This window comes from Solea solea, chromosome 3, assembly GCF_958295425.1.
Source record: "Solea solea chromosome 3, fSolSol10.1, whole genome shotgun sequence".
Classification (NCBI taxonomy): domain Eukaryota; kingdom Metazoa; phylum Chordata; class Actinopteri; order Pleuronectiformes; family Soleidae; genus Solea; species Solea solea.
In genome coordinates, this window is record NC_081136.1 from 21,984,401 (window position 1) to 22,011,137 (window position 26,737).

Here is a 26,737-nt window from a genome sequence, read left to right on the forward strand (position 1 = left end):
GTAACACCGCTAAACAGTCCGGGTTGAGATTGTGGTTAGTCGCCAGTACTGTTCTAAAACCGACGGTTTATTCAGCCATTTTAATTCACTAAAAATATCGTATAATTAATATGAATTGCATATACGATTTATTATTAAAACACAATAATATTAGTATTACATATTTTACGAATTTTCTTTTTTAATTAGTGTTACGTCTTCGATAAAATCCCGACCTCTACTTCCGGTGAGTAGCGCACAGCGGCGGAAGTCCAAAGCTGCTGTGTAATTGTACTGTTTAGCTACCGAAGCGGCTCATTCTTATTTGCTGGACACAGTTTAATCAGACTCAATATGCCGGATTATTTGGGAGACGACCAAAGGAAGGTAAAGAAAGAGGAAGAGAAGGAAGACGGTCCTATCCGAGGTATGTCTTTAAAATAAATAACACCGTTAAAACATAGTAAGTTCATTGCTGCGGAGACATATAGACATTAGCTACTCTGCTAACGCTAACTCACTTTTTTATATGACCCCTTGCTCTGCACCACTGGTTAAGAATGCTGTTTTTCATTTAGTAAACATATGATCATGGTGTACGTGGTGGAATTTAACCAAACAGTTTTGTATAATTTTTGCAGACGCATAAATAAACCGTAGCACCTAGTTCGACAACAATGTTAGCGGCCTACAGACACTGTCAGACTGCATAGTCACTGATGTTGTTTTCACATTCATCACAGCTTTGGATGAAGGAGACATCGCGCTGCTCAAGACCTATGTAAGTGTGGCCGTTGCAGTTGTCATTCTTTATGTGTATTAGTTGTTGCACGACAATTGGCATCCGTAATGTGGCATTACTGCCTCCCCTTTCTCCTTTCCTTTACCTCCTCAAACTCTTTGTGTGTGTGCACCAAGTGTTGTTTACTTTTATTAACAGTGAAAGTGAGCACAGTTATTATACAGTCAATGTCCTTGAAATGTTGCTTGTTGTCTCTCGCCAGGGTCAAAACACCTACTCCAGGCAGATCAAACAAGTGGAGGATGACATACAGCAGCTGCTTAAAAAGATCAATGAGCTCACAGGTGGATCATAGAACCAGTAATGCATTTGTAATGACAACAGAGCTGTTTATTTGGTGGCGTTACTTTGGTTAATATGTCTTTTTCTCAGATTGTATCACACAACCACTGACTGGTGTTGTTTTTTTCTGGATTTTGCAGGAATTAAAGAGTCAGACACAGGTCTGGCCCCACCAGCACTCTGGGACTTGGCTGCTGACAAACAGACTCTGCAGAGTGAACAGCCGCTGCAGGTGGCAAGGTAAAATAAACCAGGCAATGGCCCTGTTTAGATCTGGTGTTAACAAAACATGATATATGTTCTTTGACCACTTGGGATTAAATTCAGAATTAGTTATTTTTTGTTATATTTGACCTCTGCTTTTAACCCATCCTTATTACACACCAGTAGTGAACACACATAAGCTGGGCGCAGAAGCAGTGAACAGCAGTAAACTGTGCAACGCCCCATTCCTTCACCTGTCCCGGTATTTGAACTGGTGACCCTCTGGTTACAAGCCCATTTCCGTTCCTCTTGGCCATGGGCCGCCCATTATTTTTTATTTTCCAGAACAAAATGTTGTTAACATGCTTGTCTGCACACATTTGTTGCAAATGTGTTTGTGTGTGTATTCATGTCTGTATCAGCACAAATGACCAGTAGAGTAGATCTTCATATCTTCATCAGTGTTAATAATGTGACAGTGGCTACCAAATAATCAACATATGAGGCTTGAGAGGTGTAAAAACATAAAACACTATGAAATTACAGCTGGTCAGAGGACGTCAGCTAATGAGCATGGATTGCATTCATACATGTGGAAAAAAGTGGTTGCATGCTCCTTAAACCACCTCCAATGTAGTTTTTGTGATCAAATCTGAGGATTTATTCAGATCCTGATCTTAGAGATGAACATTTGTGATCAGATTACTCAAGATGTCTGAATGGGGTCCATACACAGTTCAAGATAATTTGGTAATATGTTTGGACAGTTTTTTGCTTATCATATTTAATGGGATGCACACTGGTCAAAAAGAAAGTGAAGGTCAGTGTTTTCGATCTGGTGTTGTCCACCATAAAGTATCCTAAATATCTTGTGCTTCAGGCTGTAAAGACAGACCTGTGCCACCATCATTTGGTGATTAGAACATAAGGGCGAGTGAAACTATGGTAAGACTGTAGTGGACTAATATTTGCGTAGATACTCAAGGTTGTGTTATAAGATTACAAAGCTCCAAACTGTATAGTCTTAGTCCGTCGTATCAATTAAATGTCCTGGCTTTAAATGGTTGGTTCTTTGGTTTGGTTGTATGAGGTCAACACTTACTTGCATGTTGTCGAGAGCAAGCCTGAAACACAGATGCTCGCTCTTGTTGAAAACATGGCTGCCAGCAGGGACACAATGGAATAGATTTGAACCACTTGTGTGTAATTTAAGGCTACACCTACTTAATCCATGACTGCTTAAGTCTATGATATCAAATTTTTGCTGCTTTATCTAACTTAGGCAGTCTTGCTTTGTTGCTAGTTGTAATTTGATGAGTTAATATGAATTAACATTGACTATCATAACTTTTTTTGACACCACAGATGCACCAAGATCATCAACGCAGACTCGGAGGACCCAAAATACATAATCAATGTCAAACAGTTTGCCAAGTTTGTGGTGGACCTGAGCGACCAGGTAGCTCCAACTGACATTGAGGAGGGCATGAGAGTCGGGTGAGCCATACGTTTTATTTAAAAGTATAAAATATTACTGCTATAATCTACGAACTGTCTGGTGAAACAACCTGCTAAAAGCAATGTTTATTTCTTCTTGCAGGGTTGACAGAAACAAGTATCAGATCCATATCCCTCTGCCACCCAAGATTGATCCCACTGTCACTATGATGCAGGTATGAGTCCAGGACAGGTCTGGTATTAAAAAAAAAAACACCTATTGGCTTCGCATTATATTTAAAAGAATTGTTGATGAATTAAATGTTGTAAACACTATTCAGCAAAGGTTAATGTCATTAGTTTCTTAGAATAAAATAGAGATTTGCTACAAATAACACTTTTTTATGATCATAGGCTACATCCACACTACCAGGTTTTTGTTTGAAAAACAGGCTGCATCCAGATGAGCATTTCAGCTGAAATATTTTCCATATTAACACACCTAAGAACATATATCACATGAGCAGTTAGGTACATTGCGCATGCATGTGCTAGCGTAAATGGGAAGTAGATTTTCCCCTCTGTAGTTATTTGATTTGTTCAGAAAAATAACAAAAAAGAACAATGATTTCGAAGCACAAGAAACAATTGTCTTTGACAAGCGGAAAACTGACGAAAAGCAGAGGAGACTGCGCAGTTTTGTTGCCACTGCCACATTGGTTGGGCTTAGAGCCACCAAGTACCTCCACTCCGCTCAGTTGTGGATGGAGTGGAGACACATTGGAGATGCATCGCATTTACACTTCAATCTGGTCATAATGCATCTCCAACCAGCAGCTGGAGTGGTTTTTGCAGATTGGATAACGATCCATCCTTGGGTTTATTTACACCTGTGGTCAGGTGCTATTCGATTGCCATCTGATCACAGAAAGCCCATTTTAATGCCAGGTGTAAAGGGGCCCACAAATGTACCATAAACACAATAAGGAAGAAGAAAATGGCAACATAGCACTGTGGCAGTGTTACAGTTGTAAACTTTTTTTTTTTTTTATCTTTTACTCTTTTATTTAAACTCAACAGTGAGTGAGAAAATTTAAAGCACTAATACAATTTAATGTAAAAAATAGTGCTGTCCTAAGTCGTAAAAAATGAGGTTCACTAAAACATTCATGGCTTACAGCAATGCTAAAAGACGGAAGATGAAACTCACTATAGTGCAGTCATTTGACCTGTGAATGAATGCTGATTAAATGCATTCCAACTGGTCAAAAACCTTTTTTAATCTGGAATTAAGTGGTTTTTATGACGTGTGTTGTGGAATATTATCATTAATGTGTGGATATGTGTGGTGATTGCTCCTGCGAACCGATTAAAAATGTAGTGTGAACAGCTGGCATATCCAGAGTAGAAATAAAGCATTTTTAACACAAATACAGTACTGTGGATGTAGCATTAATGAGTCTATGTCCACATGTTGCACTGTAGGTGGAGGAGAAACCTGATGTGACATACAGTGATGTTGGTGGATGTAAGGAGCAGATCGAGAAGCTGAGGGAAGTGGTCGAGACTCCACTGCTGCACGTGAGTGTTCACACAGTCTTATTCACAGATTTATAGAAATCCACTCTTCACCTGCAGTTTGTCCACGACTACTGTTCTTCTAGCCACATTATTTTGCGCCCACAAGCGGCATATGAATCACATATTGTCAGCACATAAGATAGAAGTGTAGTGTCTTTACTATTGGCAGAAGTGGCAGCCGTCTTGCAAGCCTATCGGGGTTTGTGAGGTTGCTCTAAATATCTAAATTGGAAAATCTGACCTGAGGGGCATTTTTCAGGGTTCCCACGTTGGAAGTTAGTACATTTGAAAAAAAAAAAAAAAGGCCCTTGAAAGTTGTTAAAAATTCCATACAGAACAATGAGAGAGTAAGGTTAAGCAAGAGAGGGCAAATTACGTGATGCCTGGGAAATGCAAATTCCAAGATCTCTGGCTCACCAGAGGAAATTACAAAGACTGGCTTGCCAAAGATCCCAAGAACAATCACTTGGCCAGATGCAGAGCATGCTGCAAATCAATGAAAGTGGTCGTCATGGGCGAAGCTAAAGCTGTGTCGGCGCATTTTTACAATTATCGCAGTAATATTATGAATCACAATTATAATATTTTTTCATGAAGTATCTTGCATAATCCTGACTGATCAATAACACTCATGTTTCTCAACAGCCCGAGAGGTTTGTCAATCTGGGTATCGAGCCTCCTAAAGGTGTGCTACTCTTTGGACCCCCTGGCACAGGAAAGACGCTGTGTGCCCGTGCTGTGGCCAACAGGACTGACGCCTGCTTCATCAGAGTCATTGGCTCAGAGCTGGTGCAGAAGTATGTGGGGGAGGTGAGTCTTCACGAGAAACAGCGGTTTAGACGATAAGTGTGGACTAAAAATTAAGATTCACTGATTCTGTTGTCTGATATTTGTTTGTAGGGAGCCAGGATGGTGCGTGAGCTGTTTGAGATGGCCCGCACTAAGAAGGCCTGTCTGATCTTCTTTGATGAAATTGATGCCATTGGAGGTAAGAGATGTGTTCAAATTTAAAGTTCCTTTTTTTTGTAATGGTGTATTGCATGGTCATTGAGCTTACATAAGGACAACATTAAGAATTGGTTAGGATTATTGGTTGATTGTAATCCCATTGAACAGTGGCATGTTAGTCCCATCTTGAATTTTGCCCACTCTCCCATATCAAAGTCCACAGAATAAATGAGCATTTTTAGCCTATGGGACAAAGGAGCTGCTGGTCTACTGCTGCCTTGTGTGGTCATTTTGTGTCATTGGGGTAAATCTGAGCAAGTCAAAAAATAACACATTTGAAATCACTGATGGAGGCAGCAGTGGATCAACAGCTCCTGTGTGCTGTGATGTAAATCACTGATTTTTTTTCTATGGGCTTTAGTGCAGGAGGGTGAGTTGTTTACAAACTTCAGTTTCCTGTCAGAAAAAGCTGTCTAACAGCAGGATAAAGTTGCAGACATCCTTTAGATAAAGTAGACTTAAGCTGTAAGTGGCTGTAAAATGTCTAAAAATAAAATAAATAAAAACCTGAACTATACTGTAAACAGTCTTTTGTGCTCGATCCTGCCAGGTGCTCGTTTTGATGACGGCGCAGGAGGAGACAATGAGGTCCAGAGGACGATGCTGGAGCTCATCAACCAACTGGATGGTTTTGACCCTCGTGGCAACATCAAAGTCCTGATGGCCACCAACAGACCAGACACACTGGACCCAGCCCTGATGAGACCAGGTCGTCTGGACAGGAAGATCGAGTTCAGCCTGCCTGACCTGGAGGTGAGTGTCCGAGTGTCACAAATCAACCGCAACATTGTAGTATACATGGGTTTTCGTGTGGTCTGCAGTTTTTTTTTTTGTTTTTTTTTTAACCCTTCCTTCAGCCATTTTCCATCAATTAGCCTCTTGACCTGTGCACTTCTTTGTGTTTTAAGGGTCGCACGCACATCTTCAAGATCCATGCTCGCTCCATGAGCGTGGAGAGAGAAATTCGCTTTGAGCTGCTGGCTCGCCTTTGTCCCAACAGCACTGGTAAGACTCCACACTACTCCATTTTCTGTTCAGGGCACGTCGACAGTTCCCATCACTCCGTCATTTTAGAGACCAGAAAATTAGAATTTTAGTTTGAAAACTCCAGGAATCTTGACAGTTACTCACATTTACTTTGTGATTGGTTCTCATAAGCCACAACTCAATTAGGGCTGCATCAAACGATTATTTTCATAATGGATTTAACTGGAATGGAATTATTCTTTTTTTTTTTTTATCGTTTTTTTAAGATAATGTCCAGATTCAGTAAATGTCTTGAATTGTCCACAAACCAAAATGAGTCAGTTTCAATAATTTCTTTGTTATATGAAGCAAAGAAACCAGAAAACATTCAAGGAGCTGAAAAATCAGAAAGTTTGTTTTAATTATTGAAAAACACTCAAACCGATTACCAAAATAGTTTTAATAGATAATTAATTGATAATTTAATAATGTATTCATCGAATAATTGTTGCAGCCCTGGACTCAATTATTCAGCTGTAAACTGTCGTTGGTCTCATCCCTGTTTGTTGTTCTTTATGAAGCAAACAACTGTTGAGGAGAGAATCAACTCCCTGTTTACACTTGCATGCACATGACCAGTGTATCTGAACGGTCATGTGATATGTTGTTGCTGTGTGTTTTAGGGATGCAGATTAATCCTGATACAAAGCTGACCCGGAGGAAAACACTGTTTAAATAAAAATATTAGTATAGATGTAGCCTCACTTTAAATAAGTCATTGCAGGAACATTGCTAACCAGCTATTTCTACGTGCACATATGTTTTGGTTGTGTTTACCCATAATGCCCTGCGCTGCAGTCTGCTTCCTGCACTTGGTTCACTTGAAGCAAACCGAGACCTACATTTTTAGGCGGACCAGAGTTTGCTGCTTTGATGCGCATCAGAATTCGGTTGCACATTCTCACCTCCCCAAACAAACTGAATGCACTAGGGTTCAATTAAGAAGGGCTGGTGTGAATGTACCCTTAAATATCTTTGGTCCATGTAGTTCTAATGTATAACCACAAGAGGACACTGTAGTGTCATTCTCACATTGCACAAACAGTGCCCTGCTTACATTGAACTACTTAACACTCCTGTTATTCTCGAATTTACGAACACCTTAAATCCTTTCAGTCAATTTGACCCCAGCAATCTCAAGTTTGTGTTAATTATTTTAAGCGTGTCTGTTAATCTGTATAATCCTTTTAAGTAAAATATAACCCCCTCCCCACACCCACATCCAGAGTACATATTACAAAATATGAAAATCTCCTTTCTATCAAACTGATTGACCTAAAGTTGGACAGATAGACCTTGTTAGTGTTTAATGACTATATCATTTCTAAATACAGAATTTATTTATAACATTTCATTATATTTGAAGTCATTAAATATGCTAAACTATATAAATTTCATGTAAATTCTTTTTTAGACATGAAACATATAGATAAAAGGAGGTAGTGACCCGTTCAAAGTTTAAAATCTAGTTTATTTAACTACACACCAGTATCTTTGAAACAGTGCACTTAACGTGTTTGATTGTAAAAGAGACGAAAATTCACTATCTCCCAAAATGAAGGCTGTCGCGCGTGAGTGACCGAAATGTGCGTTGGTCCTGATAGACTTGTCTCGACTTGTCTCCCGTCAGGTGCTGAGATCCGCAGTGTGTGCACAGAGGCAGGCATGTTCGCCATCAGAGCGCGCAGGAAGATCGCAACAGAGAAAGACTTCCTGGAAGCTGTCAACAAGGTCATCAAGTCCTACGCCAAGTTCAGCGCCACCCCCAGATACATGACCTACAACTGAGCGTGAAGGCACGTGTGTTTGTGTGTGTGTATATGAGAGTGCGTGTCCACTCATACTTTTTACCATCAAAGAAAAACAAATGTCAACATCTTTTGTTCGCTTACAATTAAAGTTTATTTCAAATGTAAACTCTCAGTGCTTTGTTCAATGTCGGACAGTCATGTGTTAACTTTGAAGGCATCCTGTGTTTCTACTGTAAAAGCACGACTGAAGCTTTGTCAAAAACACGGTAATTGTTTTTAAACTAAACACAGACTTCTGTAACATTAGACTCAGAACACAAGTGCAATTGTACCGTAACAAACTTGATAGCGTTGGTCATTATCACTAGTTTAAAATACAAAGTGCTCTTTGTGCGGAAGCCATTTTAAGGTCAAAGTAGGAAAATCACAGGCAGGTACGTCTTAAAATGAAGGGAGTTCCATTTAGCTTGAGAGTGCATTGTAGACTTACTGTCACGCTGTTCTGACTGACTATAATGTGATCAGTATCACCTGTGATGTTCCTGAAAGTCCTGAATGGCTGCGGCGCACAAACTGTCAACTCACACTCACTCATCCAGCATCAGGACACTATTAAATCACATGTAACACAAATCTTTCACTGTCACTTGAACATCAACAGCAGCAGCTCACTTTAAATCACAGTTCTTCCCGCAGAGGAGTGAACTTACACACAACTACAAATACTGTAATAACAGCTTAAATGATAACTCACAAGTGTAGATGGACAGAAAAGAAAGGCTTAATCCTACACTCCTGATTGGCTCTCTATCTACTTCACATGAGATGAGCTGAAACGATATCGATGCTCGTCGAGTCACTGAACTGGATATCGGAAAATGTAAAAAAAAAACAACATAATCTAAAAATCCAATATACTTTGCACAGACTAGAAAAATGTAAATAAATATCAGCAATAGCATTTCAGCTGATTCCTGTTGTGGACTGTTTATTTCTTCTTTATGGGAGAAGAATATTTGTTACACTGTTGGAGAATGATGTCTTTGGAATAGCTGTGCCGTTAACACAGCTTTTCCGACTCATATCGGTATCATTAGATTCTCCAGTTTGTGATATCAGTATTGGACAGGACATGAAAAAGTGATATTGTGCTATCCCTATTTTTTATTTAGTTTATTTAGTTGTTTTTTTTACCATAAAGCACCATGGAAAACGGCTTTGTCTCTCTCTTGGCAGTCAGGCTGTGTCAGAGTCGCTCTGCTCTCAGGTTGGTCATCAGCTGGCAGAACAGTGCAGCGCGGCGTCATGGACTGTGGGGAACACCATGCATGTGCTCATGACTCCGGTGAAGAACTCTAACCTCTCCAGCTCAGCCAATAGGCTTCCTTGTAGATTAAAGCAGAGATTAAAAAAGAAAAAGTCAGAGAACCAGTCAGACCGCAGGTGAACTATATGTTCATATTTTAGGATTTAGTTGAAGAAGCTGCCTTTAGACAAAAACTACTTTCTATTTAATTGAACGACTTATTAGATTTTTCTTCCCCCTCTGAATTCAAGTCTTCACATTTTCACAGACAAAAACAACATTTTGTAACATGTTTAAGTTACACAATGTGTAATGTTTTTTGTAACATTATTCCATCCATGTCTGCTGTATTAAATAAGCTTTAAATGTGAACAGAAGAATCAAACTGAAGTAGATTACGTCCATTTATGCTTAAGAATCAGGGCAAAAAAATATTTCATTGAAGAATATTTTTACAATTATCGCAATACTATCATGAATGGCAGTAATTAAGGTCATAAAATCCCATTGATAAACTGATTCTCTCAAATAAAACCTACTGTACTGATTAAATGGGTCACTTATAAAAAGATAAACGGAGCTTGTTTTAACAGCAAATGATGTTTTAAAAGAAATGCAGACACAAATCCTGATGATACTCACTGCTGCAGGCGGCGATCACCACCTGCACGTTCACAGCCGAGTATTCCTTAATGACCTGCACAAACACAAACACACACACACACTGATTCAAAGTCTGAGGACAAGATCATTATATTTCTGCACAGTGTTTCCTAAACTGACAGTGTAACTGATGTAAACAAAGAAGAACCTGTTTGATGGCTTTGGCGCCCACAGAGTCGATGAAGTTGACGTGCGTCCAGTCGAGGATGATGGTGTGGACAGTGGCAGGAGATTTCAGGAAGACCACGTCCTCCGATTCTGATTGGTTGTGTTCATCTGTGCACTCCTTCACCTCGTGATTAGAGGACATGACCTCCTGAGTCGTCCCCTGCTTCCCCAACTACATCAATCAAAGATAAGGACTTTTGTTAAGGGATTTATAAACACATCTTAACCACAAAAAAAGGGTTAAGATGGGATATTACAAAAACATATTCTTGAAAAAACCTGCGAAAATTAAGCCACATATGTGTATATGATTATTGAATGACGAACATTTATATATTCATTTATTTATTTATTTATTTACTTACAGCAATGAAATATTAAAAGGACACATTCTAGACATCATTTGAAAGGACAAAAGTGAGGGACAGTTGCCTAAAACCATCCAGGTGCTTCAGCGTAGACTTAAAAAACGGTTTCAGCCACTGAACAAAAGTCGATGATATCTATGTGGCACATGTTTATCTCACGTGTTTTAAGGTCAAGGGAACACAGGAGCTGCTGGTCTACTGCTGCCTCCTTTGACAAGTTTGAGTCACTTAGGTGCAATTGAGTGAGTAGTTCACAAAGTTCAGTTTCCAGTCAGAAAATGCCGTCTCAGAGCAGGTTAAAGCATCGCTGTTAACCTGCTTAGAGCCTTTTGCTAAGATGGTTCAAATCAGTTTTTCCTTGCGTTACCACCGGCAGCCATGTTTTTAATGTGGACGAACGAAAGTGTCACTTCCAAATACAACCACACTTTAAAAAAAAAGTTAAACTACCCCCTTTAAAGAGTCTTTTCCATTATACGGTTCTAGCGCGACACAATAAAGGATAGTATACTATTTTTGGTACTTGCTCTGACAAGGTTCCAAGCAAGCAGAGCCAAAAATAACATGTGACGTCAACAGACTGCCACTGCCACTCTGGGAGGCGTTTTCAAAAAATACTGTTTCAGATCCCCTAAAATGCCGTCTCCGTCAAAAAACAAAAAATGCGTATTCACGTAAACCAGATTCTGTGTGGCCTAAGATACACATACATGTACAAATACAACTGTCAAATTTGCATTTGTAGTAAAGTGGACAGTGAACCAACTGACTCACCTTGACACAAATCATTCGTGGTGAGTTGTTCTTGCCATTTTTCTTCCCCTCCTCCTGTTTTTTTCTGGCTTTGTGAGCAGCCTGTAAGAGTTCAGGGTTTACTCCTGTCTGGAAGTTTAAGGGAAGTAATATCAAGATAATGTTAGAAAATGCATCTTCTTGTCATCTTTTTTTTGATAAATCTAAATGTCTCAATGATTCTAATGTGCTCTCTTTAACTTGTCCTACTCTGTAGCAGAGTCTCTTTGAAAGGAAGCCATCATTTATCATATCAAAAATTGTAATTGTCTCTAAATGAGTCATGGTCAAAAGGTTTTCTGGTCTAAGAATATTGCAGAATACTGCAGTATCTAAATGGTATTCCCTAAGGATGAGCTGATACTATACTTTGCCTAAATCACAGAATAAGACATCACAGAGAGAAGAGAAAATCTTTTTGGTGAGTAAAACTCTCCACGTGCTATTTTGTTTGACGACTGTCAACACGTTTCGTGCTGCTGCCGTTTGTTCGTTTTGTCTGAATAAACAGATCTTTAGCCAACCGAAAACAACACCCAATCTTCACCCAACGAAACACAAAACCAAAGGAACTGTGATTCACAATATGAATGTGATAATTGTAGAAGATCTGCTTCAAATAGCCGTAAAACACTCCTCTGTGTTCAGCCTGGTAGCCAGGAACTCTAGCTGCACCGCTGCAGAAAGATGATGGGCTGCCCTCTCCCCTCCCTACAGGACCTCTATAGCTCTGGCTGTCTCAGAAGACAGCGGTGGTGTGAAGTGTCCAGATTCAACTATTAGAATGACCACGGCATACTGTGTGTAGGCCTTTTTGGTAAAAGACTGAAATTACAATATTCGTTTCACAGTAAATGTTTCACCATTGTTATGTTGCTTCACTGTTTGTGTGCACAACATTCCAATCTTTGTTATCATCTGCTATTGCCAACAACGGCCAACAATGGCTCCCTCAAGATACGTTTGTATGCATGTTTTTTTTACTGGAACATGGTGAACATGACATCACTCCCAGCTCTGACGTCTGAGTTCTGAGAGATGATTTTCTTGTCGGCACGTTGAACATTTTAATGTAAATATTACTTTGCTTTGTTTTTTTTTTGCTTGGCAACATAAAAGTTTGACTTCCGTCTGTCCTGAACTACAGATATATACACAATCTTTAGCCGCATATTTCAACCTGTGCAGCGCAGCAACGACTGTGAAAGGATTGGAACGATCAGCAAAGACGATCTGAACATTTTGTTCACAACGTCACACTAACTTTCAACAAGAACACAGTCCTAAATCAACCTGTAACACCTCCACCTCCTAACAACTCATTTAACTAAGAACTGACTAAAGAACTGAAAGGGCCGGGCACAGACAGCAGGAGAGCATGGCAACATTTTTGTTGCAGCACCATCGGCCATAAACACTGAAGTGACTTCTGTCAAACTACACAGTAGTTCCTGTGTCTGCCCTTTCAAAAAGCCATGCATGGGTTCAGCCATATAGGTTATGATTTTATTTTGACAAGATGCAGCTTCAAAAAGAGTGCGGATGGATTTTCAGTTTTTTTTTTCCCCACAGCGACAAAACAACCAATGAAATCACAAACAGCAACATATAACTATGTGTATCTGGAAAGTGGTAATGATGGGCTGCTGCGTGACAACAATTGTCAGTACATGGGAGGGAGGGACACACACACACACACACACACACACACACACACAGACACACAGAGAGTGGGTAGGATTACCTTCTTCTTGAGAGAATTCACGTAAAGGTCAGAGTTGGCAAAGTAAATTGAAGAGTTGGAGTGGAAAATCTTAATCCCGTCATATTCAGCTGCCTGGGAACAAAACACAAGTCAATGACGTTCATAACTCCCACCATCAGAGCTGCTGGGAACATTTGGTGTCAAGTGTTAAGACTCACTTCCTCATACTCATCTACATCACAGTACAGCTCAGTACCAGGAACTTGGCCTAAAATGCCACTTTTAGGGCTGAAAAGATAATCTGGCATTACATGATATGTGATATTAGGTGTACATGATTCATAAATAAATAAATAGTGGGAACAAATACAAACACATTTGTATCGTTAGTACCTCTGAGTTCTGTAGATGACTGTCAGGATGGCAAACATGAGGGACACTAAGAGGCCATAATCCAGGCCCAACAGCATAGATGCTACAAAGGCTACGATCCAGATGCTCTGAGCGAGAGAAAAGAGAAGAAAGAAACATTCAACTGAGTTCAGTTACTGCAGAAAAGCTGCTGTCAGTGAAATAGTTTGGCTCACATGTTTTAAATATATTCTCGATATCCTGATTTGCTGAGGGACAAGGGTTTCTCAGTCTCTGCACGCTGATTGAGGATATAGTAACACATTTAAAGTTTAAATCCAGGGTTAAAAAGGGTTTTGACCAGTGGGAATGTGTTTAATCCACCATTTTGAAATGATTTCATCATCTCTTATCAGCACTGGTGGGAACAAGACCCAGATGACCGTTCTATTTCCGTCTCCTGTGTGTATTCATCTTTCAGCCACCTGCTACGAATGCTACGAATAGCAAAACTTACTTTACAATCATTTGGACTGAATGAAAGAGGGGAACAAAGATAAGATAAGACGCGTAGGATAAACTTTTCCAGCATCGTACGACACTTAAGGTTATAGGTTTGTCGGTGAATACATGCCCCGCCCCCTAACCAAACATGTTTATGACATGTGCTATGGCAGGAAGTTAACAAAAAAGCCTGACATCACTGGCAGAAATCTTTGAGTGTTAAAAATGATAAGTGAAAAAAATAAGTGAAAAATTGTTAAGGGAAAGAAGAAAAGATGAATTATCTACAAAATCTGTAGATAAAAACATAATCAAGTACAAAAGTGAAACTGCTGAAGTATAGTTACACACACACACACACACACACACACACACAGAGAGAGAGTTAACTCACTGACCATTTCGATCTTGCTGGTCCTCCACAGATGAGGAATGTCCCGGACCTGTTTGAACATCCCCAGCAAGTTGACCATGATGATGGACGCCAGTGCAGACTGAGAAACACAACACACAGACACGTAAAATGATATTATTATCACACATAAAAACAGAAAGTACCTAGAGCAATTTCAAATTTACATGTAAGTGCAAGAGACAGTTGTAAAGCAATAAATAAATAAAATGTAAATGTGTTTTAAAAGGGTTTAAAAAAAAAGACATTGACATAGCTTATCCTATTGACAAAAGTATTGTTCCAAAGTTGTGGAACAATAAAAACTGAAAGCTTGTTGTCTCAAGATTTGCCCTGGTTGCCCTGAGCAACAGCCAGGTCGCAGAACAAACAGAGCAAGGAAAAGAATATGGGACAAAAAGGTCTGCCAGGTACTGCAACACAAGGTCAGATCATCAAGTGAAACATGGGGATTTTATTAGTTGTACACAGTAAATAAAATACAAATGTCGGCAGCTCTGTCACTACTTCACCCACCTGAGGCAGTGGCTGGAAAACAAATCCAATGGCCACCACAACCAGCAGCACGATAAAAGACGCCAGCAGCCCCGCAATCTGTACACAAACAAAATGTTAACTGTGTCAACAGCAGCTCACATTCCATTCATGGTTTTACGACCTTAAGGGAAACCAGTTAGTTTGGTGTGAGTGTGCGTTTTTATTAACCTGGGTTTTTCCTCCTGTGCTCTCCTGCACCAGGCTTCTCGACATAGAGCACGTGATGGCAAAGGTTTGGAAGAAAGAGCTGATGAAGTTGCACAGACCGTAGGCAATCAGTTCCTGATGGAACAGATTCAACATGAATTTAAATGGAATGAAAACATTCCATGTGAAGCTGCTTCTGCTCCAGTTTTTACAAATAAGCCCACCAGAGGCCAATGTTTGCAGATGAAGCAAATAAGCATCACCTGGGTGAGACACATCATCAAGCACAGACACAAAATATATTATCTATATCATGACACGACACAATTTATAGTCTTAGATTTTGGATAGCGTGATGAGGCGTCTGTGACGACTTATCCTGGTTTTAAAGGCTGTTGCATTGAAAATCCTCATATTTATTACACTTGTTGTGAAACACAGTAAATATTACAAATGTAATACTTAATTTTTTTAAATTTATTTTAAGCCTAATTATTTGACTATAGTGACTATAAACCATATTTATAGTGACTTTCACTGTTTCTAACACAAAATAAATATCCTTCATTTAACATTAAAAAGCCAGAGAAATAAACCAGGTGTTATCTGAAATGAAAGATAAGTGTATTTTAAGATCATGTAATACAGATCATAAACGAGTCCAGAGAAATAGCCCGTGTGCAGCTTTATATCTCCATATATATCTTGTTTATCAGGATATAGCCTAAAAATATTGAGATATCATTTAGAAGCTATATAAGCCAGCCTTACAGAAATATTTATTTAGACAAAAAAAAAAAAAAAAAAACTTGCTTACACAACACACTTATGACTAGCACTTGATAGTTTGGCTTACTTGAAGCTCTTACTTACTCCTAGCTCTTGTTTGTACCCAAATGTTTAAATGCACTTATTGTAAGTGTCTGCTAAATGACATGTAATGTAATGTAATGTAATATAAAAAAAAGGTACATCGTGATAATATTTTTTCCCCATATAACCCAGCCTTACTTCGACATGGGATTATTCAGACACTGTATCATACAGCATGTTAATTCCAATTGTTCTGTCTGACCAAACTCTGACTGTAAAACCATGTGACTGGCGTTTACTTTCCTTTGTCAAAGGCACACGTGAACTAAAACAAACCAAACACACCAATAAGGTCTTTGGTTTCGTTATTTTTATTAATTTTTATTCTATGTCTATTTTTTTGTTTGCTGCAAACATAACACATTCAATATTGTTACAATATACAATAATTGAGTACACTCAATATGGTGTAAAAATCTTACTTTACTGATTTATCTGGGGAAAAAAGAGTGATAGTGTTTGCTGCCTAAGTGAGACTTGAGACCTGTCTGTGTTGACCTACATTTCAATATGTTTTGTTGTCACAAAGAGTTTTGGAGGTGAGATGAACTGTTTAGCTGAGATTCATGTTGCTAATTCAGACTGTGAAGTGAGTTTTGAATAGACTAATGCTTGTTAGCAAGAGAAAGTTAGACGGTTTTATATGTGAAATAATACACTTTCTTTGTGCCTTACATCAAATTGTCCAGTGGCAAAGAGAACAACGTCGTTAAAGGAAGAATTAAAAAAAGATTATTCTGCACTCACCTGGTTGCCGTCCACACTGTAGCCATGCTTCAGGGCAAACATCTTTGCAAGTGAGATGCCCATTGAGAATCCTACGATCGCTACAGCGAAGGCGTCTGTGATCAGGTTAGGTAACAGAGAGAACTCTGGGACAGCAGGGGGAAGAAGCCTGAGAACGCATGGGAAAACATTTCAGCTTCATCCATCCCAGTGTTCTGAGGTGTTCTGAGGGCTCCTTTTACAGTTTGACGTGGAGAAGCAGATAAAAACAAAAGGTCTATTTCGTTTTGCACTTTCAGATATCACAGTCAGAAAACCCTTCAGGCTACAGAAGCGGAGACAAATAAAGATAAATTGAAGTGATAAAGGGCAAACATACACCAATGTTCACAAAACGTAGCTTGCGTTGTCCAGCCTGGTGCAATAACCCTGCCTATCACCCCCCTGACTACAGAAACAGAAAACGCACCCTGTTGGTATCTTCCCAACCACATCCACCTTGTACTCTTCTGACAGAGACATGCCATACGAGACACCAGTGGACACCATCACGACAATGATCTCTCCTGGAATTGGGATGGGTAGTTTTTTCTTGAAACGTTCATTGATGACTTTGATTGCATACAGGAAGACAATACACGCAAGGCCCAGGATGAGAGTGGTGACGTTGGTGCTGGTGATGTCACTGAAAACAGCTATGACCATCTGGACAATGAGACAAATAAAGATAAATTATAAAGGGAAAATACACTAATATTCACACCACTTAGCCTGCTTTGTCTAGCCTGGAGCAATAACCCTGTTTTTCCTGTTTTGACATGTCAATGGTCACTGTTATAAAAGTGACACTTCAGGTTTTGTGAGGTGTGGTTATATGAGGTTATATGAGTGCTGCCATTGCCAGGAACCAGTCAGAGACATAAACAGTATGCTCCCCCTTACTGAAAACATGGCTGGCAGCTGGTACACAAGAAAAGGCTAAACATAATAAAACCTATGCCTGTTTACATCTACAATATCATAATACGGTTGCTGCTTTCTCGCACTTTTTGACTTTTCCAACAAAAAAAGAAGTTCATAAACTGCTCATGCTCCCACACCAACTTCCATATAGAAAATCATCGTCTTTAACTCGTGGGGATCCAAGAGTTGCTGGTCAACTGCTGCATCATTTGGTAAATGTGACTCCAAACACCAAAGTTACTAACTAAAACTCAGTGACAGAGACAGCAGTGGATCAGCAACTCATATTTTTGCCGTGATGTAAAATTGCTGATTTTCTCTATGGACTTTGGTGCAGGGAGTGAGCAGTTTCCAAAGAAATACTTTGGAAATACTAATTGTAGTTACCACTCAGATCAGGTGAGAAAAAGGCAGCAAATAGACGTTATTCTCAAGATTTCATATACATAATGAGGTGAACATTTTTTGAGAGCCTTTCATTTTGGCTAATCCGTTTTTGCTTGAGTTTCTCAGGCAGGTTCCCAGCTATGACAATACACTGGAGGTGCTCACAGTGCAGTCAGTGCTGACTATGTGTAACTGAACTATGATTTAAGTGTTTTAAGGCCTATGAGAAAGGAGTCAAGTTCCTTATTTTTCTGATATTTAAAAAACCTTCAATCTTCCCACATTTAAACCCTGTACAAGTCATTACACTTACATAAACAGCAGAGAGAGGCCCACTAAAACGAGGCGTCTTCACCCCCATTAGGTACTTTAGCTGGGAGATGCACACATGCAGAGATGCTGCTGTAGTGAAGCCTCGTACCAGGGGCTCAGTGAGGTAGATCGCTACAAAGCCAAACCTGAGAAGACCGAAGATGATCTGTAAGGAAAGCAAAAGAAAGGTGTGGATACTTCACCACATCCCTTTACTTTGAGTAAACATTGACTGAGTGTGGAAAGATTACAGCACAGCATGTGGGTTGTTTCCAGACTCACCTGGATGATTCCCACCAGGGTTGTAAGAGCCACGGCCACCTGAACCCTCCTGGCGTCACGGGCCTCTATGTCCAAGACAGCAGACGCATTGGATCCATTTGCAGGCAGGACAAGAAACATAGAGTCCGGTGCTTCCCTCACCGCAACGCCCCCGATCATCAGACTTATAACTGCAAATGTTCCTGAGGAACACAAACACAGATGCGTGTGATGTTTGAGTTTGACAGTCTGTGGTTTTCATTTAATTACTTCATGTTAGTGCAGAGAATTAAGGCAATGCTCATCTACACTGCATGTGTGCGTTTGTGACAGCACCCTATTACGATAAAGTGGGTAGAGAAGTCCTCCATCTGTTACAGATGTCTCTCCATTAGATGTCACTCATTTTAACACACTGGATCTTAACAAACTTAACAGAATGGAAACACAATTTAAAATACCACTGAAGCTTCATGTAGTTTTTGCGTTAAAGATTCAAAATAAGATGGAACGTTATAAACTAATGCAAGGATGGGAACTTGAATTGAATTGTTTTAAGTATTGAATGTTTTCAGCTGGCACAGAACATAGAACAACAAATAGCTCTATTTGTTATTTGTTAATGATGTTTGATTTTGCAAATTGCTCAGCAAATAGCAAGCAATGGCTTGTTGGTAATTGTGCTGTTTGAGTTTGCACATTGTTCAGCCCTATTCCTCAAAATACAATGTCAGTGGTTTTTGTAACTACCAAACCTTCTGGCTGGTCGAGACTTATTTTCACAGCTGCCATTTTGTCTCGTCATAGTCGGAAAAGAATGCTAGTAAGAGTTACTGATAATTACTGACAGCTACTGTTCGTATTTTTATGTGTGACATATAGGGAATTTTCATTTTTAATGCCAGTGTATCTTTTATATATTTTAAGTGTATTATTTTCACCAGAATCCTTCACTGGTTCCACTGTTTTTGTTTTGTTATTGGGAGTATTGTTTTAGTTTGCATTCTTCTGCTTTTACTTTGATACTTGTTTGTTTTTTGTTATCTTGGGCGTTTATTGTGAAGGGTAGAGGATGTGTTGCGTTAGTTCCTGTCTCTCGTCAGTCTACACTGAACTTGACAGAGAGTGGTACATACCTGAGATGGAGTGATTAGAAAATAACTAATGAAAACTCATTAAACTGATCATTAGATGTATCATCTTGAGGACTGACCTTCAGAATTGAAGGTAGCGTCAGGTCATGTACATGCCTTTCTCAATGTTTCCTCCGTTCTATTTTCAAATAAATTCCTTCAATTTAACTCATCACAGACTCATTTCACGGTTCTCCAAAACCCTACAGGCAAAACTTCCCCAAAACAATAGTATTATTAACTTGTTCAGTAAAAAAAACATACCATAACATGCTGTATTTGCTCAATATGTAATGTGTAACTAAGGGGGTAGTATGGATTGCTGTTATTCTACATGACACCCTGATTTTTTTCCATGCACATGTACTGAAGCTACACTATGTGTAATAATGTTAGACAATTAATAAAACATGCACAGGGTTGTCAGAGGCACAGGCAAAACAGGTGAACTAGGATCAAATTAAACGGTTGTAAAAATCCTACTATACATATATACGGTCACCTCTTGCTGCATGAGTTTCAGTTATACATTTACAGCAGTTTCTAGTCAGCAGCCCTTAACTGCTGACAAAGCATACAATTTCTTGAAACAAACGTTTGTATCATGTCATGACATAATGAGCACAACCCTGTGCAGATTCAAGGTAAACTCTCCATTTTGGAAATGGAAAAATGGTATTTTGTGTCATAACTCTATTTTTTTCTAACCCTAATATACAGTATATATTTTTTTAATAATTTATGAATTAATAACATAAATTATATTAATTTAGCCAAAGGATCCAACTAGTAGGGATGAGCATAAAAAATATTTGATTGTTTGATTACAAAACGTCAATCAGTGAATGTGACTATTTGTAATTTTAATAAAAAGGTACAGAAGTGAAACATGTGTTTTGTCAGTGATCAACAAACTGCAGATACCGCAGAAGTGATTCCATTTTTTTAAGGTCTTTGAATGCATTTTATAAGCTGCTCCTTGCAACTGATGTCACAATCTTGAATTCTTACTGACACAGATATCACTTTTACCTCTTTTATCCAACTATACCACCTCGACGCAACCAACAATTTATACAGCATGATGCTCTTACTATGTGACAGACATCCCTTATTGAACCTCACTGCAGGAGAACAAACATTGAGTCTACATCACCGCGTCCAGACTTGGTGCTGTGCAGCACCATGATTTCCACTTTACATGGACAGGACAACATAACCCATTTTGGTATAGTTGTGTTTTGAGTGTGCATGTTTTTTTTTTATTATTTGTTGCTTTGTTTTCACTGTGAAAACACAGGGCCTTTAGTTATCAGCTTCAGCACTGATCAGCAATGATAAAAGAGAGATATGCTGGGGTGGATACGCTGATTATTGCCTCTGTCCTTATGCAAACCAAAGTTACACATCATTGGAAGACCAAAGGTACTCTATAACTTCTGTGACTAATTCCATGTTAAGCATCAAATGCCACCCATCTCCCTTCAACGAGCATTGGAACTTATTTCAGTGGGGATCCAGTTTGAAGAGACTAAACTTGTGATTAGGTTTACTTTACTCCATCAAGCACTGCTGAAAGGGATTCACAAAAATGCTGGTGCTGTTGCAAAACCCATTTGTTGCAATGCCTGTTTTGCTGCGCTCATCTGTGTCGCACCTAGATTAAAATGTCAAACATTTTGGAATGCAGCCTCTTTCAGCACGTCTTTGGATACTCAGGGCAAAGAAATCAGCTTTTTTTTTTGATTAATTAAGGGTTCAGCAAATCCACACATCACAGCAGCTCACGGGTTTTGGTTGCTTGTTTAATAACAAAGGTGTAACCCCACAAGCGCTTTGATTAAAATTTCTTTCATATGTTTCATTATCAGGCTGTTCCAACAAGCTTCTAGCCGTTTTTAAAAAATATTGCTTAACGAAGAGAAACCGCTAAATGTAGTATTTGGCAGTTTGACTCAAAAAGTATCGGAGGGTTGTGTTTTTCTGTGTTTTCTGCCTGTCTGTGTCTGACTGTGTCATGTTGTGAGAGGCTCTATTCATTTTGGCAAGGCATTTTATTTATTTTCTTACATCACAAAGCTAAAAAAAACAACTTGTTTTCTACTTGGCTTCGTTTTATTATTATTATCGTTTTATTATGTAGCAGTTAACTTGTTGCTCATTGCTAATGCCATGAAACACTGGCCATTGAATTTAGATATGGGTCAGACTGAATGACTGACATCATTATCTGAAGTTATATCACCATGGTAAGAAATACCCTCATTAAATTCTGGTATATGGCAGTGTTTCCCAAAATTTAAACTGGTAAACAAATAATTTACATACATTTTAATAGGGAGAAAAAAAATTGGCGAATTGCTTTGGAGACCCCAAAGCAATTGGGGGTCAAATCTCCCACGAACCCATCTGTGGGTTCCGACCCAGTGTTTGGGAAACATTGGTAAGAGTAACAGAAAATCTCAAATATTGATACTACTGAAAAAAATTAATAAATAAATAAATGATGCCCAAGCCCAACTTGGTGAGATGACCTTTTTGCTAAAAATCTGTCCCTACTGGCAGGCATGTCTTCACTGAGAGTGCGTCTACCTGTCTCATACAAGTTCTTAATCCATGTGGTCTACACAGCACAGTAAGCACTGACTGCAGTATATTATACAACCACAATTCACAAAAGAATGTTTGCAAAAAAAAAAGTACATTTTGCGTGTTTTATGGAGTCTGTCAGATGTCACTGCAGCTCAAGCTCATTTCTTACCTACTGATACGTGTCTGGACGTGCCAAAGAAGGTGTAGAGCAGGACGGGGTAGAATGAAGAGTACAGACCATAAACTGGAGGCACAGCAGCCAACATAGCGTAGGCTAGACCTGTGGGCCAGAAGACAGAGAGAGCTGTAACTAAAAAGTACCATTTCCACCAGCAGAGTGATTGCATCACAAACTCAGAGCTGCAGATCTACCAAAACAAAGACAGCATGAAGTCAATAACAGCCCATCAGGATTTGGCAGCTGCTCCTTCACACTCTTTAGTGTCATTCCAACCACATAGCAAGTGTACAACAGCAGTGGTGCTTCTGCAAACTGCTGGACACTGACCTTGAGGGAGCTGCACCACTCCCGTGCTGAGACCGGACACCACATCTGAGAACAAGTACTTCTTGACTGGATAAGATGGCAGCCATGTCAGAATAGGTAGGAAGCTCAGAGCTGCTGCTTTGGCCCTCGCTGATGAACACCTACAGCATGAGACAGCAAATTCATTTTACATCACTCAGTGATACAAGCAAAGACGGAGCATTTACTGCAGGGCTCTCAAACTCAAATGATTTGGGGGGGCCACTGAGCATTTAGTCTGATCAGTAGGGGGCTGGTCAAATGAAAAATGGTTAATAAATGTTTTTTAGGGAAAAAGCAACATTTCCATAAAGGTTGGTGATATGATGTTAAAATTAAAAAGTACTTGTGATAATATTTCACAGAGTTTCAAAATAAAAGTGTTTTGTTATGGAAATACATCAATAGCCCATAACTTGATTTTAAATGGCGGGCCACATGAAATTGTTTGGTTGCCGCAAATGGCACATGGGCCGCAGGTTTGAGAGCCCTGATGTACTGGAACCCAGTCCAGTGTCTGACATGAAACACAATAGGACTGCACAATATGTTCAAACATTTATATTGACATTTTTTTTAGAATTATTCAGAATTGGTCAGCAGTTTGGTCAGTTTTTTTTTTTTAAATGAAACCATATAATTTATAATTGGTCAAGACAATCGCAACCTATTGAGCAATATATGTATATATATATATATATATATATATATATATATACACATACACACACATATATATACACATACACATACATACACACACACACCTCCATTTAATCAGGTCGCATTAAAACTGAAAACTGAAGAAACCTAGTTGATTCTACATGTTGCATCATTCTCCCATTTCCCATAGTGTTTCTCAGCCTGATGTACCAAGATACTAACCACTGAATAAAGCAAGTACAAGTACATTTCTCCACCCAAACACTTACCGGAGGTGATGTGCCAGCCTCTTTTTGAGGGTGACAGAGTTTTCTTTGGGTTTGAGAAGCTTCGACTGCAGTGCGGCTTCATTGTAGACAGGACGCTCTATCCTGTACATCAGCTGTGAGACTGCATCCACCCTGGCAGCCACATCGTCTTGCTCCATACCAGAGACGGGACAGTATGTCTCTGCAGAGTTAATTGTCTCCCCGACTCTCCATCATCGTCCCAAAGAGTATGTAGTATGTAGTAAAGAGTAAGAGTATGTTCAATTTCTTCTACTGCTCCAACGTTAATCTGTCTACACATGAGGCAAGAAGAGATAAACCAGACAGTGGTTATCAACAACAGTGCCCTTTGCCCTTTTTGCAGTGATAGTAAGATTGAAAGTGATGATAACCAAACAGTTTCAAGAGGGAATTGTGTCAGATTTCAATTAGTTAAGGTAAATGTGTTATCTCACTTTCAGTTAACATTTATTCCTCAGAATATTTACACAATATTATAGGTTGGATAATACATGACCTATTTTTTGGACAAACACTTCCTCTGTGTGGACTATAAAAATTTGACAGAAAAGCTAAAAAAAAAATTAAAGAATGCAAATAGATGTAAATTAAATTAAATTAAATTAAATTAAATTAAATTAAATTAAATTAAACATAAACTAATAACTGTGGAAGGGGAAGAGTATGAGTTTCTTCTGGTAAGCGTAATCATACAATGCTATGCCTTATACAGACTACTGTCCTGATCTGGTTGACATCAGAATACTGCTATCAATGTACATATAATGTATGTCACATACATTATATTGTTTTTCATAGGGGAGTGGAGGAAGAATACAGATGAAGACAACAAGGCATGACTTTTCAAGTACTTTCCACGGTCACCCAAATTCAAGAAATAAATGTGCTGACACAGCTTAAGATGGACAAGTTGTAAGAGGCATCTACTTTAACTGATTTGCAGCATCAATAAAAGCATCCGACCAAGTGATTGTTCTTGTGATCTTGGGCAAAACCAGTCTTTGTAATTTTCTTTGGTGAGCCAGAGCTCTTTGACATTTGCTCTCTCTTGCTTACTGTTAGTCGCTCATTGGCCTGCATGGAATCTCACGTCAACAGCAGACAGAGAGACGGTGTACAGTGTACAACCCCGCTAGAAATTCCGATTCTGTTCTGTGTAGGCCTAGTCTACAAGTATTACATTTGTATCAATAAAAGTCAAGCTTGGGTCAGTACTGGTCAGGAGTAAATAAGGCTGCAGGGAATTTCAGTTCTGAAGTGAATAAGCCTCTTGGAGAGGTGAAACGTCAAACTATCTATACTTCAGTTACCTCCAGCTTACTACCAAAGACAGCTATGTATGGCGAGAATTCTGTTCCTTTATTATTCAATCAAACAGAATAGATTTAAAACTAACTCTTTTTTGCTCTTAAATACCTTTTTTGGTTTCAAATCTATTCTATTTGATTGAATAATAAAGGAACATAATTCTCTCCATAGCTATGGCCTGGACGACTGAAAACCTTCACAGATATATTTGACAAAGTTTCAACTCTGTATTTATTGGTACATTGCTAAACATTTCTGTAAATGTGCCATAATTATCCATATCCATATCCATATTCATGTAATCCATGAACAGATCATGTAACAGTGCCAGCCTTTCTAGCGCTTGTCACTAAAAACTGTCAGCTGATATTATCATTTACAATTTAAAAACAAAACAAAAACAAAAAAAATGTTCCAAAACGGAAAAGATGACTGCTGACTCAGACAATGACTGCGTGGACTGAAGTGTAGTGAGAGAACTTGGAAATGTACCGTCTCATTCAAATGACAACAGCTGTGAGAAAGAAGACAGTAGCTGCCACCGGAAAAGCCTCCACGAGATGCAGGTGACGATGTTTGCGTATTCTCTCAAAGAGATAACCCTAATGTTGGGGTCTCCATTTTGGGCACCACTATCCAGCCACTCTACCGTCACTGTGACATGTGTTTATTTACCTATCTCACCCCACTGCGAGCACTAAAGCTAACACAGAGATGCTAACAAAGTGTGGCAGCTCTTACCAACATCCTCCTCCAGCTCCTGTGAGGATACCGCCGCCGGCAGAAGAACACCAATTTATAGCGGCAACTTCTTCGTGTTGAACATTAACCGTGGCAACGACCTTTCGTTCTGACTGCAAACACACAGGAGCGACAATTTATGGCACACCAAAGATCGACTATAACGACAGGATGAATGAATCTGGAGTGGATCTCTTCCCACTAGCCACTCTCCGGTTAGCAAATATGGGGGTCGGTGCTCGCGCATGCGCTCTCGTTCTCTCTCGCTCTCTCCGTCGCTCTTTTGCCACGTTTTTCAGTTGGTTACCAATTCAAACACATAACATAAATGTATTCTTGATATGGGTCTGTATGTGTTGTACGCCATTTTGAACAAAACAGTTGATAAACACAGGTGTTAGAATCACATTGATAAAGGCTAAGCTTAATGTGATTAGCAACACCTGTTTGTGTTTACCCCCAGCAATGGTTGCAGTTTAATCTTACTCCCTAGCGATGGGAACAAAAGTTATTTTCGGTGTACTGAACATCCGTTCACAAAAAAGATTTGTTCACTAAATCGTTCAGATCTACATGTATCTCGTATCTCTTATAACACAGCTATCAAAGGCATTTTGATTAAAACTGCTCAATAAAGCTGTAATCACATAGAAACACAGTAAAAATATACAATTTAATACGAATAAGAATCATTTCATTGCTAATTTACCTTGGATATTTGGTGCATTTACACACACAGGAATAAGAAAATAGAATATGGAAGGTATCCAGTATCAATAAAGATGAAAGTAGACAATATAACACAACAAAGGAAATGCACAACAACATTAGTGCAGCATCTGAATACATGTGTATATACTATAGGTATAGAATTATAGTCAATTAGCAAGCAAATTATGAAATTGCTGTGTCACTTTGGCTGCTTATGACATGTTAAGA

The 26,737-nt window shown here is 39.1% G+C and overlaps 2 protein-coding genes across 3 annotated transcripts; one reads left to right on the plus strand and one right to left on the minus strand.

Moving 5' to 3' along the window:
- Positions 1 to 232: 232 nt before the first annotated feature.
- On the plus strand, positions 233 to 8,236 carry psmc2 (proteasome 26S subunit, ATPase 2). The gene is made up of 12 exons (XM_058623582.1): positions 233 to 406; positions 723 to 760; positions 984 to 1,065; positions 1,204 to 1,303; positions 2,633 to 2,764; positions 2,868 to 2,940; positions 4,190 to 4,285; positions 4,931 to 5,095; positions 5,186 to 5,273; positions 5,844 to 6,046; positions 6,202 to 6,298; positions 7,950 to 8,236. The coding sequence occupies exons 1-12, from the start codon at positions 334 to 336 to the stop codon at positions 8,105 to 8,107; spliced, it is 1,305 nt and encodes a 434-aa protein (XP_058479565.1). The 5' UTR covers positions 233 to 333; the 3' UTR covers positions 8,108 to 8,236.
- Positions 8,198 to 25,987, minus strand: slc26a5 (solute carrier family 26 member 5). Of its 2 annotated transcripts, none has more exons than XM_058623578.1 (18): positions 25,799 to 25,987; positions 23,729 to 24,017; positions 22,779 to 22,918; positions 22,440 to 22,550; positions 18,567 to 18,748; positions 18,286 to 18,450; positions 17,092 to 17,327; positions 16,644 to 16,791; positions 15,045 to 15,158; positions 14,856 to 14,933; positions 14,326 to 14,421; positions 13,466 to 13,572; positions 13,291 to 13,360; positions 13,112 to 13,204; positions 11,350 to 11,457; positions 10,188 to 10,379; positions 10,019 to 10,073; positions 8,198 to 9,455 (listed from the first exon to the last, which is right to left on the minus strand). In XM_058623578.1, the coding sequence occupies exons 2-18, from the start codon at positions 23,884 to 23,886 to the stop codon at positions 9,346 to 9,348; spliced, it is 2,163 nt and encodes a 720-aa protein (XP_058479561.1). In that variant the 5' UTR covers positions 23,887 to 24,017; positions 25,799 to 25,987; the 3' UTR covers positions 8,198 to 9,345. The 2 variants fall into 2 exon arrangements, with proteins under 2 accessions (XP_058479561.1, XP_058479560.1); XM_058623577.1 differs by having other exon boundaries at positions 23,729 to 24,021.
- Between the last annotated feature and the right edge of the window lie 750 nt (positions 25,988 to 26,737).

Excerpts from the sequence above, each read along its gene's own strand:
- psmc2 (XM_058623582.1), top strand. The coding sequence starts at position 334 with ATGCCGGATTATTTGGGAGACGACCAAAGGAAGGTAAAGAAAGAGGAA. Across the intron at positions 1,304-2,632 it reads CAGCCGCTGCAGGTGGCAAG|ATGCACCAAGATCATCAACG; the intron begins GTAAAATAAACC and ends TTGACACCACAG. Across the intron at positions 6,299-7,949 it reads CCTTTGTCCCAACAGCACTG|GTGCTGAGATCCGCAGTGTG; the intron begins GTAAGACTCCAC and ends GTCTCCCGTCAG.
- slc26a5 (XM_058623578.1), bottom strand. The coding sequence starts at position 23,886 with ATGGAGCAAGACGATGTGGCTGCCAGGGTGGATGCAGTCTCACAGCTG. Across the intron at positions 13,361-13,465 it reads GTCATCTACAGAACTCAGAG|CCCTAAAAGTGGCATTTTAG; the intron begins GTACTAACGATA and ends TTATCTTTTCAG. Across the intron at positions 10,074-10,187 it reads GCGCCAAAGCCATCAAACAG|GTCATTAAGGAATACTCGGC; the intron begins GTTCTTCTTTGT and ends GTGTTTGTGCAG.